This window comes from Cydia amplana, chromosome 16, assembly GCF_948474715.1.
Source record: "Cydia amplana chromosome 16, ilCydAmpl1.1, whole genome shotgun sequence".
Taxonomy (NCBI): Eukaryota; Metazoa; Arthropoda; class Insecta; order Lepidoptera; family Tortricidae; genus Cydia; species Cydia amplana.
In genome coordinates this window covers 15078565-15095164 of record NC_086084.1, presented here as the reverse complement: position 1 = coordinate 15095164, position 16600 = coordinate 15078565, and the positions used below count along the sequence as shown (strand labels likewise).

The 16600-nt window shown below is 38.9% G+C and overlaps 4 protein-coding genes across 7 annotated transcripts in view; 2 read left to right on the top strand and 2 right to left on the bottom strand.

Moving 5' to 3' along the window:
• Positions 1-981, top strand: part of LOC134655059 (uncharacterized) — a 46982-nt gene extending 46001 nt beyond the window's left edge. For 2 of the 4 annotated variants that reach the window (XM_063510521.1, XM_063510519.1), the window contains one exon: positions 779-979. In XM_063510521.1, the coding sequence (XP_063366591.1) occupies positions 779-883 (105 nt within the window). In that variant the 3' untranslated portion in view covers positions 884-979. Of the gene's footprint in view, positions 1-778 lie in introns of all 4 variants that reach the window. The other 2 variants (XM_063510518.1, XM_063510520.1) reach the window with 2 other exon arrangements.
• A 2401-nt stretch (positions 982-3382) lies between these two features.
• Positions 3383-4715, bottom strand: LOC134655041 (NADH dehydrogenase [ubiquinone] 1 alpha subcomplex subunit 11). The gene is made up of 2 exons (XM_063510499.1): positions 4142-4715; positions 3383-3471 (listed from the first exon to the last, which is right to left on the bottom strand). Exons 1-2 carry the CDS (start codon positions 4632-4634, stop codon positions 3464-3466), a joined length of 501 nt encoding a protein of 166 aa, XP_063366569.1. The 5' UTR covers positions 4635-4715; the 3' UTR covers positions 3383-3463.
• Positions 4716-5156: 441 nt separating this feature from the next.
• LOC134655040 (F-actin-capping protein subunit alpha) lies at positions 5157-6114 on the top strand. The gene has a single exon (XM_063510498.1). It carries the CDS (start codon positions 5194-5196, stop codon positions 6058-6060), a length of 867 nt encoding a protein of 288 aa, XP_063366568.1. The 5' UTR covers positions 5157-5193; the 3' UTR covers positions 6061-6114.
• Positions 6115-10304: 4190 nt separating this feature from the next.
• Positions 10305-16600, bottom strand: part of LOC134655468 (pregnancy zone protein-like) — a 43364-nt gene continuing 37068 nt past the window's right edge. Inside the window, exons 26-31 of the mRNA XM_063510931.1 lie at positions 16284-16366; positions 15925-15996; positions 15415-15532; positions 13823-14007; positions 11846-12467; positions 10305-10420 (exon numbers count right to left, since the gene is read on the bottom strand). Of these exons, the coding sequence (XP_063367001.1) occupies positions 10305-10420; positions 11846-12467; positions 13823-14007; positions 15415-15532; positions 15925-15996; positions 16284-16366 (1196 nt within the window). The remainder of the gene's footprint in view (positions 10421-11845; positions 12468-13822; positions 14008-15414; positions 15533-15924; positions 15997-16283; positions 16367-16600) is intronic.

Genomic DNA, 16600 nt, shown 5'->3' with positions numbered 1-16600 from the left:
ATTTCGAAATTGTTTTGGGTGCTGTAATTCAGTAATTCGATTTTTTTAGCGTTCCTCTAGTATATTATATTTATATAATATACTATTGAGTATATTTCGTATCTATTTAATCAAACACTTGCATTTATTATTCTAGCGCGCAAATATAACGGAAGTGACAACGCACAGGAAGTAAGCGAAAATAGTGGCCGTTTTATATTTTTGGTCGTATTTTTTAAATTATAGTTTTTGTCGTATTTTATTTTTATAAATCGAAATTTGTTTTCTAAACTGACACTTTAATTTTCCGTTATGTCGCAACCGTTATTAGTTACTTATTTAATTTGCGAGTACCTACGTATTTATTTACTTGTATGTTATTAGTTTAATATGCTCAGATGTACAGTCAGTAGCAGAAGTTGCTTAGCGGGCGAGATGTTCAAAATTACCTTGACACGCTCTTATTCCCTTAAGAATAAAGCCGCGTCAAGATCATTTTGAACACCTCGCCCGCTTAGCAACTATTGATGCTGACTGTAAAAAATCGGGCTCATTTCGCCGCGGTCTAATACAATAAATAAGACTAAACTTCGTGTAACTTATTGCCGCCAGAAACACGAGCTCGCTCGATGTAAAATTCTATGGCGGTTAAACGGTTAATAATAGTATTTTATACAATCGTGATATAATGGAGAGCTTTTTACCGTGTTTAGGAAAAGCTTGCTGAGTTGCCTAAGTAAGGTACAAGATTGAAAATTGATTATATCACTATTGTATACATATTATTATCTGTTTACAGAAAGAGGGGGAATCGTCAGGCGAGGAGATCGAAGAGGAAATAGAAATAGAAGAGATCGAGGAGGAAGAAGATGAACCGAATGAGGAGCCGAAAGAGCAGAAATGAACTGATTTACTCTAGTCGTGGGAACGATCTGATTTGAACCTTATTAGACATTACACACGGTTGTTATTTGCTTACTATAATTTGTTAACATTTCTAGTCGTGCTTGAGACAATTTAAACCTTATATTATACAAAATATGGTAGACTTTTGTTTATTACATTTATACTGAATTATAAAATGGTTAACTGTAGTCTGTCAAAAAAGTTTGTCAGTAAAAAAGACGCGAAATTCTAATTTTTACGGGAAAATAACCCTTCGCGCCTCATTTTTTTAAATTTGCCGCTTCTACTGACGGAAATGGTTTGACAGACTATAGTAATCGTGCCTCTGCTTGGAACAGTCTTTATGTTATTAGTTTTATACTAAGGAGCAATGAAAGGTTCACTTTAAAAGAATTTTACATAGAAAGCTACTCGTTTTCATTGCATTAATCGGTATTTACCTACCTTATGGTGGAGTCTTATAAAATACATAAAGAAATGGCAAATTGTTCCTAAAATTGTACGTGAAACGAAGTATGAATTACAGTATATTAAACAAAGTCTGGTTTGAAGACAAAACCGAATTTAAGCCTTGCTGCAACTGCAATTAGGTCTCAATTTCAATATAATCGATTGTGTTTAATGTTGCCAGTATTAAAAAATACTGAATTGGTTATTCGTGTTCAAATGTATATTTACGTGCCAAATTTCCTTCCAAACTTTAGTAAATTTTAAAGCTTTTTAAATAAACATTATTTATACTTACTTAAAAGTCTGTAATTTTGCCAAATTTTTTCGACATTTTTGCGTTCACATATGTTTAAAATTGTTAGGTACATCGTTATTTGATTTTTAAATACGGTATACGTAAGTTCATTGACTTGAGTGATACATTATATATTATTACTAATTTGAAATACATTGATATTATTCACAAATTTGGCCCTGTAGTCTAGTTAGTACACTTCTTTACAATGCAAAAATAATAATATTTTAATATTAAGGACATCAGAATTACATATTAATACTCGGAATAGCAATCATTAAGGTTTATCGTAAATTAATTATAACTGTCAATATGCTTATTATAAACGTATTTTACAAAGTATTTTATTAAAATTATTCACTTCAGAGTTTGAAATAGCAATAATTGTGCATTTAAGAGTATAATTATTTATTTTGTTAAAACTTTTATTATTTTACAATTATCCTCTGTACATGAGAAATATTATTTATTTTTTGAAGTGTTGCCAGGTAGAAAAGTCCAGTTGCCTGTTATGTTATATTTTATATACTATTTTTGTTATTTTGTATTGTGCATGACCATTATACACCTATTAAATAAAAATATATTATGAAATGAGAATCGGACTCCCAAAAATTGTGACACACCTTTTTTGCTTAAAACATTCCCTTTCTCATTCTTTCACAAATAATATAACGTTTTTATGATCATGATTTTTGTCAATTGTTTTACACAAGTATAATTTACTTATTTATTAATAGAATAGTGATGTTAATGTTATTTTAACATTTTTATCGTAGCATTTTGTTAATATCGCGTGACTAAGATTTTGTACCTTAAGTATTTAAGATCTACTTAGTTATAGACAAAAGTAGGTGTGCAATTAGGGTTGCCAACCGTACTATATTATATAGTATTGTACTATATTTTGGCTCTCTGTACTATATAATTTTGGAAAAATATATAGTACGCTAAAATACTATATTTCGCTTATGTTTAGTTATTTTATCTAAAAGTACTATATTTTTTTGAAATTACTATATTTTTGATGCCTCATTCTGGAAAATACTATATTCCACCAAAAAATAGTTGGCAACCCTATGTGCAATGTTGGGAGTAGGTAAATAGTTAACATTCGTTCCTTAGGTACAGAATTTAGTTGAACTAGCGATGACCAGTTTTTTAGTTAAGAAATAAATGAGATTGACATAAAATGCTGTTTTCTTTCTACCTATTCATCCATCTTTGAGTGTATCAGTATCACATATATTTTGGGAGTTTTTTTACGCATTTTTCCACTCTTCAAGTCAAGGGGAGTGATATTCTAGCTTAATATTATTTTTATGTTGTTCACATGCATGAACTAAATTTGCCATATGAAGATTTGAAGGGGGGGAAATACATCTACATGTGGGTATCATCAAAGTTTTTAACTGTCTTGTCTCTTAAGATCTCAGGCCTTTTCTAATCAAGAAGAAAATTCTTTTTTTATTAATTTTATCTTAGAATGGACAATTATAATTTTACCGCTCATGGGGTGTCTCAGTGTTTTATAAAGTGGAGTTCAATAGAAAAGACAATAAACAAAACAATTTACCTTAATTTCTTTGTAATCTCGCATTTTTTGTGGACAACCATGATTTCATCAGCAGTTTATACTTATACTTAAACCTGTAATTTATATCAATAACCAAAATATATCATATTTGTTTACATTATTTGTCTTTTCTATTGATCTCCACTTTAGGTTTGTTATTCAATAAAAAATAAATAAACAAATGATCTTCTTTTATTATTTTACTTAAATTAATTACAAGCTGTTCATATTTACACTACACCAATGAGTTCTTCTATTTAATGACCTGAAAGAGAAAACAAGAATCATTAGTACATCACCCACATTTTTAACATTTTGGACGCCAATGACCGATATATCCGCACCGTAGGTTCAACACCAAAGACCGATTGATCGGTCACAGACCACCGAGCAACATTGACCTACGTGCATAATTATATAGCCTGACCAGTAATATATGATAATTGTCAAGAGGGCGCTGTTATTCTCATGTATAGGGTGACAATTCAGTATAGTATGAAAAAATTAGTTCCAGTGAAATTCCGCAACATGGCGCACCCTCAATAGATCCTGGTTCACCTTTACATGAAGTTCAACGTCAGTTTTGACACTTCAATGATGCGGCATCTGAGTGACAGCTTTTGTGTTTGACACGGCATAGAAAAGGTTATCTGACTTTTGATTCTCAACTTAAAAATGACCCTTGTAGTATTATTGTAACACTTACCTGCAAAATGCATAATATGTAAGTATCTTTAAAATAATCAAAAGTGATATTAAAATATTAAGGTCTCTTAATTGATGTAGTTAATAAAAGTTTTGACCCAATGGCTTGATCTGGGGTTTGACTGATTAGGGTTTTTGCAGGAGTGTAATATCTATATGTAAACTTGTAAATCTAACAAGAATAATCAAAACCACAGACTATTCATTAAAATTTTCTTTAACATGCTCACCAGTGGACCAGGTCTTGTATTCAAGGACATCTTTAGCCATTGTGAAGTCATTTTTGGCTGAGGTAGCACTCTGGTGGGCAGTGCGGTTGTCTGGGAAGAATGTCCAGCCTTCTTCTACGCCAGTCTTCTTTATCACCGCCGCTACTCCGAGCAACACCGCCGCGGGCACACCGATAGTGATCGATTTCTGCCAAGCTCCAAACACAGAGCCAGCTACTACTCCTCCCAAGAAATAGTTGATTTTATCGTTCTTCCCCCTGCAATTCTGAGCGACATTGGCAGTGACAGTGAACGCTGCCGCCATGCCGACTGCGGGACCGACGTAGTACGCCAGGCGACCCACAGTACCCGCTAAACCCTTGGGATGCGAAAACATGAGCACGTCGAATACGCCAAGACCGAGTCCGGACATAGTAGCATATTTGGATGTCACAAACACTTTCTTGAAAATGTCCTGCCCTTCGGGCGAGTCGTAATATTTGTAATTTAGCATGGCTCTATTTATTCGGAGATTTTTCGGTGAAGAAGTTACACAACTTGCTATTGCGCGTTTAGTGAGATAGCTTTGCTAATCATCGTTTGACAGCTGCACAATTAAATATAACAAATGTAGTTAATGTAATAATTAATTTTAGGTACAGCTACGGAAAAATATATTTTTGATGATATCTTAAATATTGGGGTTAATTTTAATATAGAATAATAAATAATCCTAATTAATCTTTACTCTACAAAACTTATGAATAGTGGTCGCATTCTTTGTACATGCTAGTCGTTGACGTCTAAGAAGACGTTCGAACACTTAAATACTTTTATAACAGTACAAGAAGTTAAAATGCTAAAAATAGATTGTGTGTACATTTAACGTACATTGAATCGATATTAGATTTATAAATTGAATCAGATAATTTTAACGATGAATTCAAGAGAAAGGCAAAGCATTTATTTATGAAAACGATGTTGCATATCTGGTAGAATTCTGAACGTTTTTTAAGTTGGCAACATAATCGTCGACACCGTCATTTTTCTCATTTGTGTCAAAAGTGCTAAACATGGCGGCGGACGGTGACGAAGTGATCAGTGATCAGGAAAAAGTTAGAATCGTTTCAGATTTTATCCTTCATTCGCCGCCCGGTGAATTCAATGAGGTGTTTAACGATGTGAGGGTGCTATTGAATAACGATAGCCTACTGAAGGAGGGCGCGAGCGGGGCGTTCTCGCAGTACAACAAGGACCAGCTCACGCCCGTGCGGCTGGAGGATGCGGAGCTGCACACTCTAGTGACCGATCACAACGAGCTAAGCGGAGGACGGTTCTTCGATCCGCGAAATAAGCGCTCGTTCAAATATGATCACCTGCGTAAGGAGGCTTCCGAGTACGAGCCCTACGAGCCAGATCGCGTCGCGGAGCCGTGGCGCGCGGCCCTGGACGAAGAGCTGACAGCGTACGTGGCGGCACACTACAAACACGGCGCCAGCCTCGTGGTGGGGCGCGCGCTCGAGTCGGGCGCCGTGTCGCTCGTCGCCTGCATCGAGGACCATCAGTTCCAGCCGAAGAACTACTGGAACGGCCGCTGGCGCTCGGTGTGGTCTCTGACCGTGGGTGGTGGCGCAGCCGAGCTGCGCGGCGTGCTGCGCGTGCAGGTGCACTACTACGAGGACGGAAACGTCCAATTAGTCAGCTCGAAAGAAGTCCGCGCGCCCATAGTCGCCAATAGTGAGTCTGCGACCGCCAAGGAGTTCGTGAAACTGGTTGGCGAGGCCGAGAACGCGTACCAGACTGCGATATCCGATAATTACAAGACGATGAGCGACACGACGTTCAAGGCGCTGCGGCGACAGCTGCCCGTGACGCGCAGCAAGATCGACTGGGCGCGGCTCGTGTCGTATTCCATTGGCAAGGAGCTGAAGAGCCAATGATGTCTCGCCGCTGCGCTCTGAGCCGCAGCGGGCGCTCCGCGTCTCTGTACATATTCGCGTAAGAGTATCTTGTTCAAATGTTTACGGGCTCCGGTTCTCCGGTGCGTATTTATCTATGATTATATAGAGAAACGCTATCGTAACTGTTAAATTTTATTGCATTTTGTTACTGAAAGCAAGGTATCACTGACAGTTTTGAGTGACTACAAGGTCGTATAGCGTCTTACTTTGGTAATTGTTGCAGAAAATTAAGTGTTATGGTACAAGGATGATTTAAATGTCAGTATTTTATACAAAAGGCCTGTAGAAATCGTCCAGATGTAAACATAATTAACAAGGCCAGACTGTCACTATCTGCCATTTCATGGCTAAAAATTCGATTTCATTGGTCATTTGTAAGGCCATTGACAAAAATGCAATTAAAAATCATCCTTATTAGCAACGAATGAAGTTATTACTATCAACCAGAAATTCACATTTCGGTATTACCTGCCTTTACAGTATGACTCATATGGTGGGTCATCAATGGATCTTTGATTGTATTTGATTATGTGTATGATTTACTTTTAATGTTTGCTTTATCACTTCAGATTATTTTTGTAAACAATCAAATAGGTAGAAAAGATTATCACTATAACAATGCTTTTAGGTCAAACTTAATTCCACTAACAGAGTTTTGTGCATTTAACATTATACCTAGAAAAGCTTTAAGTTTAATTTTTTGTGTGCCGGGTTTTCTTTTCTAATAGTTTCCTCATACTCAGATTACGTTCCGGCATTCAAAGGCTTAGAGACCTAATATTATATTAATACTTTTTGCAGCATGACACATGCAACTGTGAATCAAAAGTACACGAAAATATTAATGATATAAAAATAAAAGTTAGATCTTTACAGGGATTAAGTCCATGCTAAATAGTTTGACAGAAACTTAAAATAGTGAGGACAGAAACTTATTGTTATGTGAGCAATATGAACAAAATCTTCAATTAATTTATGCAAATTGTCAATTATCAGTAAAGATAATTTTATTTCATGCAATTGCTAATTATTTCACATTTTTACAGCAAAAGTGAAATAAGACATCGAAGCCAAGAATATTATGGCCGTGATGGCACTAAGAATGGTGCTAGTACAGCGGTGTCGCTCACGAATTCGAGCCAATCGTGCAGTCTAACGCAACTAGTCGCGACCAATCGCGCGCGTGATGCGATCTCATCAACCAATCGGATTATAAACAATTTGCTGTTGAAATTTTGGCATGTAAGAATTTAATGTTGCTCGCATGACATGGCCTACAGAGAGTATTGAAAATCAGTTACATTATACAAACGACAGGTAATTTATTTCTTAATATCTATGTTTGTGGGCTACAGCAAGGAGCTATAGATGGTTACAATGGTGCATTTAATTATAGTTAATTTAAAAAATTGTCCATGTAGCTTTTAAGCCACATTGAGCAGAGCACATAATGAATCCAATATTTTTCAATACAAAGGGAGAGTTGCTCGAGCGATGGAAAATTCAGTAAATTATTGTCCATACTTTGCTTAAAGAGCAAACATTTTCTAAGTAATTATATGCCGCTAAGGATTATTTTGTAATTATTATAATTATTTTAATAAAGAACGTACATTTAAAATTCAAGTATTCTGTAATGTATGATTGAGTTCATTTGAATAAAAATATATATTAAAATGTTGCTAACTACTGTTTCCTTTTATTTGGTTCGTGGTTCACCAGTTTCACCACTTCCTGGTTTATTGGCAAGTTTGATAAAGGCTTGGCCAGACACAGAGCGCGACGCAGCGCGGCGCGGAGTCCGCGCCGCGCGACCGCGGCACATGCTAACAGGTTACCGACGTCAAACAGACTGCGTCCCGCCGGTATCACGCCCCGCTTCTGTCGCGCCCCGCGCCGCGCGGCCCCTTGCGTCCGCGCAGCGCTGCGCCGCGCTGGGTCACATCAGTCGGATCGGACGTTAGGCAGCGAGCGGTGGCGCGCGGCCGCGCCGCGTTCGCGCGCGCGCGATGAAGGCGTGTTGAGAGCGCGGTCCGCGCGCGCCCTGTTTGAACAGTCATCGCGTCGGCATCACGCGGCGCTGCGTCGCGCTCTGTGTCTGGCCAAGCCTTAAATAATTTGCTGATCTCACACTTAGGGAACGGCCCCGTACTACGTTATCAGTTTAGAGAGGAGGTGGGGGTTGGGGGGGGTCTTCAAAATACCACGCCTGGCCAAAGGGGGGGAGGGAGGATCTTAGGTTCTTGGCATATACTACAGGCGGGAGGGGGTAAAAATCGTTCTATGGATATGTTATTACTTAACGGTAAAAATCAAAATTAGAATTATTTCTTTGTCCAACATAGGTTACAGGGTGTTACAGTGGTCTTATGTAAATCCGAGATAGATTGTTTCAACTATAATATGAAATATGAGTATGAGTATTAAATACCTATAATATAGGTTGATATAGGTATATAATAGTAGTTTATGCAACAGTGATATAATAAGGGTTCTTAAAATTCAAGGGTCGAAGTTACAAAACGAGACGTAGTCGAGTTTTGTAAAAAAAGACCCGAGAATTTTAAGAACCAATTATGAGCTGTTGCATACATTACTTTTTCTATGACAGCGCTGCAGCAAAAAAAAAGAGTTATTATTAAAAAAAAAGAGTTATTATTTAAAAAAAATTGAGTTATTATTTAAAAAAAAAAGAGTTATTATTGTAAATGAAAACATACCTCTTTCAATCAAGATGATCGGAACTTGTATCTTTAAAAAAAATAAAGCAGTTGTATTATACTCATAAGATGACTGCTAGCAGTCATCTTATGAGCCTATAGACAAATCATTCAAATGACATTGCTTTAGATATCACTGTCAGTCATTTAATTGACACATTTAAGTGCTGGAGTAGAAAAATAATAATAACTTGTGAGGACTTACATTTGTTGTTATTGTTGTGTTATTGTTATACCACAGATCATATAATACTTTATACTAACATTTTTATGGTTGTTAGGGAATGAAGGCTTAGGCAAGTTTTCCTTAAGTGTGGCTTAGGTATATAAATGATTGCCTCGAGGCTATATGTATTATTGTGTAGTTAATTGTAGTATATTTATAATTTATTATAAAATTATTAAAAGATAAATACAAAGTTATGTATCTCTTCCCGTATTGTGCAGTTCTATCGTCCTGGCGATAACGTTATCATATCGTTGGTATTAAGTTTGTGTTTCTGTGCATTGCACTGGCAAACCAACAATTTACTGTCGAAAAAGCTGGCTATATCGTTTTTGGAAAGGTACTTATGATTATGATCACGATCTGCATCATCTTCGCCTCTCTTTGAAATACCTTTTTAAAAGGAAATAACTACGTGATGTTTTAAGATACCTACCTACTGCATAACATCTTGTCTGTGTATTATTACCCCGGCCCTTAGAGGAATTCAGATTACTGAATGACTGGGACAAGTTATTAATATCTGGGTTTATATTTATAATTAGCTGCATTCAGCGGCGGCAACGAAAAGTAGGGTAGGTATTATAATGATATACTTAGCTACTAATTAGGTAGGTAGGTTTAGCTCAAACTCAATACCAATAGTAGCGGATGAGACTATGCGCCATAAGAATATATTATATAGCTATGACAAGTAGACAGCGACAGATTAGGTACGCCTGGAAAGGAGTGGGTCAAAAACTGCACTAGCCTCGGTATAAAATCGTTTAATCACAGCCTTCATACAAGGGCGGCGGATTCACAATATTGCTTACGTCTAAGGGCTCAGGAGGTCCAGAAATCCACTGAGATTATAATAGGTAATAAATAATCTTAAACTATACATTGCACTTAATTACTAGTAAAGGACAAGTTTTCCTTACCTATTTAATAATGTTTTAAACTATACAATTAGATGTTATCCTTTTGTAACATATTTTCCTGGAAACCGAGTAGACTAGGAGTAGGCCCCTTTAACACAAGATTGTTTTTAGCGACATCTAAGTAGCTTTAGATGAACTAAACATTGTGTTATACAGTTCACAAAGTAGTAAACTTGGTGCTTATTTAAGTACACAATGTAATCGTTAGATGGCGCTAATTTTAAATCAAAGTAGTTCAGTAGACTACACCACGAGTTCTTTCTTAGTCCAGATTCTGATAAAGAACTCTAGCCAAGATTTAACTGAAGAATAGTGGAGCTGGAGACCTACCCACCAATTTTTAAAACTATCAGTCTAGCGCTTATACACGTATCTATGCCTAGGTTCAGAATAGATGTAGTAACCGTAGGGCGGGTAGCTGTAGAACGCCTTTGGGTTGGCTTGGACAGACGGGAAGGCTACGTCAGGTGCTGCAAAATAGAAGCAATATTTAAAGTGAGTCCAAAATTAGGTAAGGTCGACCGGGATAAATGCAACTATGGGATTAAGTACCTATATACCTACCTATTACGTCTATTTTTGAGTTTTTTTTTATAACGAGAATAACAGAGCTTCTGTCATCTTAGTGATATGCATACTTTGAAATAACCTTGGACGGAGCCGCGTAGGACGGTGCAATGAACAGTGGAAATCCCTTCTGAGAGTTCTATGTCCCTGATGAGGGTCAACAGGATACCATCATCATCATTTGGAATAAAACGTAACGTAAACGTAAAGCGTTTCGTTTCATCGTATTCGAGAAATAAATAATAGAAGCTATAACCCCGGAATTAGAAAATCCCGGTTGACCCGGTACTGGGTGACTTTTTGGCGTCATGACTGCGAAAAAATACTTCTATCCCCAGCAATGTCCTCACAGATTCCGCTACTGTTTCATGTCAGGTTCCATAAAAAATTATGATCATGTTCATCCGGCATCAATGGATCATATTTTAACTCTTTACTTGAACAATTCTCAGAAAGTTTGTACATTTCGATCACATCTTAGATTTCTATAAAAATTGGTATGCTGGTAAAGTACATGAAGCTGAACAACTCCCACCACATTTCCCAAAATGTCCCAGAAAGTTTCTAAGAAACATTCCTTTTTTGTTACCAAATGTGTAAGGAAATCTGGTAAGTGGGTGGCTAAGATGTAAAAAAGCGCTGGTGACCTAGCGGTAAGAGCGTGCGACTTGCAATCCGGAGGTCGCGGGTTCGAACCTCGGCTCGTACCAATGAGTTTTTCGGAACTTATGTACGAAATATCATTTGATATTTACCAGTCGCTATTCGGTGAAGGATGACATTCTATTCTTACTGTAAAATCAATATTTTCTCAATTAAATGGACAATTTCTAAACAATGGAATAATAATATAACTACGCGAACATAAATAAAAATAATAAGTTATTAAAAAAATATAATAATAATATTCTAGAACACTATCAATTTAAAACTATTTTTAAATGCATGCTAGTTAGCAAGAAATAATTATAATGTAATGAAAGTAAAAATAGTAGTAATGCATGTTATGTAAGACTTTGGAATAATAAAGGCTTTTTTATTTTTATTTTTTATTTTATTTTTATTTATTTTATTCGGTGAAGGAAAACATCGTGAGGAAACCGGACTAATCCCAATACGGGCCTAGTTTACCCTCTGGGTTGGAAGGTCAGATGGCAGTCGCTTTCGTAAAAACTAGTGCCCACGCCAATAACTGGGAGTTGCCAAGCGGACCCCAGGCTCCCATGAGCCGTGTCAAAATGCCGGGACAACGCGAGGAAAATGATGATGATATTAATCTAAGATGTGATCGAAACAAACTTTTTGAGAATTGCTCACTTTGTACTTACCCGCTGTAATAGGTGGAACCGGTACAAAATTCGGAGGAGGCAATACAACCGCAGGCACCGGTCCTTCAATCCCTTCGGGAACATCCAGATCTTTCGCCGAATTCACCACATGGAAACTAGATAGCTTCGGATTATCCACCCCTGCCTCTTGCTTACTATCATCTCTTATTTCTATTCTATGCTCTGTTTTTACTTCTTTCTTTTCTGGAAGTTCTTTTTCTGAATCGTCAACGGGTTTATCTACGTTAGTCTTATTGTTTATTCCTGGATTAACGTTACTATCAACACTATCATCTATATTGTCGAAATTCTTGTCAATTTTATCATCAATTCTAATGATTTCATTTTCAGATTCTAATTTAGGTTTCCTTTCATTATCTGCTACTAAGTTACTGGCTTTTTGATTCGTATTTTTATTTTCTGTCTCATCTTTTTTTGTCAGATTATCGTAAATAGGATCTTCTAGAGGAATACCGTCAGCCACATCCTCGAAAGTAAATTCGTCGTTTATCAGGATCTCACCGTCTTCTGACAGGGATTTGGTGAACAAGTTGTCTGAACGTAAATAGTCGTTGCTCCTTTGCGAGATCCTCGATGGACAATCCTCAGGTATCGTGTACATCTGAAAAGAAACGATTTTGTATTTCTTTTTAATGAGTAGGTACCTACTCTACCTAGGAAGATATTCGAAGGTATATATAACAAAGCCTGATCACAAATAACGGCTGTACCCAACAGCCATTTCAAAAGTTGAGCTGAGTCGCGTACATAAGGTTTTAGTGTGATTACCTATAGCTTAAATTACTAATGATAGTCTCTCCCCATCAATACAGTCGTATCTAACCCAAAACGCATAGGTGTAATAACGCTTTTAGTAGAGGTTTTCCGGTCCTTACTTAATATGGGGCATTATCTATGAAAAGGGACCTTATTGTCGATGGCGCTTACGCCGCACAGCGTCACGCGACATTGTATTACTATCGGGGGATCATTAATAATGGCGTAAGCGCCATCGACAATAAGGTCCCTTTTCATAGATAACGTCACATATTTCTTCGACTCTACGACCTACCTAGGGGCTGTTCATAAATTACGTCATTTATTTTTGACGATTTTTGACCATAAAATCATCCAAAAATCATGACTCGTATGACCCCGTTTCCTCCTACAACATGCTACCATCATCCGATCCGATGTCCAGACCCCCCCCCCCCCCTAATTTGAAATGACGTAATTTATGAATAGCCCCCTACACCTACCCATTGACCATGCATAGAACCTCTACTGAGAGACACATATTATAGCATAGCTTAACATTAGACATTACGTGTTACTCAATCATACTTGTCTTATTAATTATGCAGGTGATACCTATGTCTACTTATCCTTAGTGTCTTACCATGTCTTACATCGACCGCCACAGCAAGATAGCGTAGTCTAAGCTTGATAACACGACAGTAATAGTGCTACGTACCAGGGATGTTGCGAATATCCGCATCCGCATCCGCAACCGAGGAACTTCCGCATTATTTTCAACATCCGCATCCGCATCCGCATAAAATCGATGCGGATTTAATGCGGATGCGGATGTGGAACAGGTCGGTACAGGAACGTCTTAGCATGCTAGACTGCTAGGTAATTTAGTCATTAACCAAAAAAACCTATTAGAAATGAGCAGTCAAGCGTGAGTGGGACTTAATGTACGGAACCCTTGGAACGCGAGTCCGACTCGCACTTGGCTGGTTTTTTGAAATAAAAATTCCTAAAATGTAATATTTGACGTTTTTTATGGTACTATCTTGACATCCGCATCCGCGGATGTGAGCCTTTAAAAATCCGCATCCGCATCCGCATCCGCATCCGCGAATGTGAGCCTTTAAAAATCCGTACCGCGGATGTGAGACTTTAAAAATCCGCATCCGCATCCGCATCCGCGGATGTCAAAAAATCGGCATCCGCAACATCCCTGCTACGTACCTGCGTGTCATTATGCGCTGGTACATAATAATCCTGAGCCCTGACGTAAGCCGGTTTGGTGGCCGCAGCAGGTCCCACGGCGTGGACGGAGAAGCATCTGTGAGCTCCGCGCAGACGGCCACCACGCGCTGCGAGGTACAGTGTGGCGCGACCAGCGCTTGGGGACAACTCGATGCGACGGAGAACTGGAAAAAAAAACCGGCCAAGTGCGAGTCGGACTCGCGCGGAGGGTTCCGCACCATCAACAAGAAATAGAGCAAAACAAGCGAAAAAACGGTCACCCATCCAAGTACTGACCCCGCCCGACGTTGCTTAACTTCGGTCAAAAATCACGTTTGTTGTATGGGAGCCCCAATTAAATCTTTATTTTATTCTGTTTTTAGTATTTGTTGTTATAGCGGCAACAGAAATACATCATCTGTGAAAAGTTCAACTGTCTAGCTATCACGGTTCGTGAGATACAGCCTGGTGACAGACGGACGGACGGACATCGGAGTCTTAGTAATAGGGTCCCGTTTTTACCCTTTGGGTACGGAACCTTAAAAAACAACGTTTTGCACTCCGGGAGTGCCGGCAGAAGTGAAAACTCAATAACTAGTGCAAAATGTCTGTATAATTGAGGTTAACGCCATCTAGCGTTATTTCATCGCATTACTTGAAACCCCTAAGCACATCACTGTTAGTGCTCGAGTTATATTAATACCAGTTAGAGGAAACTCACTAGATGGCATTTAAATCAATAAAGAAAAACTCAATGACATTGTAACAGTTTTTCGATCAGGTCACGTGTCCGTCTTACGGTCACGTGATCTGTCGCGAGTTTAACATTTTTTCCCCACCTCAAAAAGTGCACAGCGCTGCTAAGGAAGTTTCCACTTCAAAAATTGCGAATTAGTGATAATTAAGACACGAATTGCCATACCCTCTGAGCCCTCAAAAATTAGTAGAATTATCTGGGGGCACGGCCGTGCCCCCGCCAAGACGAGTTAAAGGGCAAAAGGCAATGCATATCTTTTCTCGGCACGTTTCGTCGTATTTCGAACCCTCGTAGTTTCGGCTTGGATAATGCTAGAGAGCTGAAATTTTTACCATTTATTTGTCAAACATTTGTTGGAGGGTTAAATGCACCACTGATACTGCCAAACAGAAAACAAACGAAAAGTGTAACCTATATATGTCGCAGGCAAATTGTATATGATTCCGCCTTTTACTAACGGCGTCATTCTACAAACGTGAAACGTTATGCAAATTGCCGAAGGCAAATTGTTACTGCGCTCAATAGTGTCAACGTAAACGTGTGCCGTCTAAGAGTGACCATGATTTGCTGTTTATCAATGTTTTATCAACTTTTATACCACACCATGACACCACTATCTCATGGTCACCCAAAACCGAATCAGACCACCCAACTATCCAGGTGGTCTTGTCTGTCCTACCCCTAAAGAGCAATTGCGAAATCGGAGGCGCGGAGGGAGGGCAGCCGTTCCGCAGCGCCATCCAGATCCAAAAGCGGATCCTTCAGCAATTTGTATAACTTTTACAAAAGGCGGAATCATACAATTTGCCTGCGATATCATATATTATTTACTTACGTGTATCAGTCTTCTGCAGCTGAGCGTAGAGTAGCGCTGCGTCTGCGCCGAAGCCGCCGGGCAGCGTGATGTCCAGTAGCGCCATCTCTGGGAACTCGCCCGTCCATACCACACAGGCCTGCAATAGTAAATTGTTATAAGGTCAGGAAATAGGAAATGCTGACCGAGTGTCTTGGCTAGGCCTTCTTGTTTTGAACGCGTAGCGAAGTCGAGATTAAACTTTTGTGAGACATATTTTAAACTGTTTAGACGACAACGGTTTCACTCACTTGAATTTTTAGTCGCTATCGGCACAGATCATATAAATCGGCGACATGTTTCGGGCCCTACGGGGGTCCTTTCTCAGGCTCGAGCGCTCGCGGCGGCTGCCCTTCGTGCACTGAGCGCGGCGCCCGCCTGGTCGCTCGTTGCGCGCGCGCTGACAGGGCGGGGGCGCCCGAAGTCAAAATTCAAGTGAGTGAAACAGTTGGCGTAGCGAAGTGTATAGGCGAAGTGTAAGTGTATACCTACCTCAACAACAGCAGCGCAGAAGCAGTTGGTACCATTGTCGCAGTTGAAGGCGCCGTCGGTGCGCACCGATACCTGTCACAAACAATTTTAACTTTTGGGTATGTCTACAGGAAAGAAGGTGGACATAATTTTGAGTTTGACCCTTTTAGGCCACAATGTATGTAAGTAAGTAATATTTATTAGCACAAAAATTAACAAATAACAAATAGAATATACATACTTCATTGAGACGAACAGAACATTGTGCTAAAATGTCCTCACTCAGCTTGATGTCCCGAAGTGAGCAAATAGCAAATCCTCCGTCTATACCTAACACCAATCATGAAATTGTAAAGTCTATTGGTGACTTGCATAAATACCTGTACAGATAGCAGGCTGTCACTGGATACCGGTGTAAGAGTGTGGTAGGCGCGCGTAGCTTGGACCAGCGCGCATCCGGACCCTACGGTGAGGAATATTAAATGTCAGTAATAAAACACGCTTAGATAATTAGTCACTAGACAGTTGTTGACAAAGCACTGAGCACTCTTATTCCTTACTAAACTAAACACTTACAGGCGTGTCTCACTTCGCGATTTCGTCGCTTTGCTACAGGTAGCTAAAAGTACATCCGTTCGGCCCCAATTTTGGGGAGAGCCATAAGCCGCGCGTGGCGCTGTCGCCACCTAGCGGCCAT

Bases quoted from the DNA above. Each gene is read 5' to 3' on its own strand.
- LOC134655041 (XM_063510499.1), bottom strand. From the start codon at position 4,634: ATGCTAAATTACAAATATTACGACTCGCCCGAAGGGCAGGACATTTTC.
- LOC134655040 (XM_063510498.1), top strand. From the start codon at position 5,194: ATGGCGGCGGACGGTGACGAAGTGATCAGTGATCAGGAAAAAGTTAGA.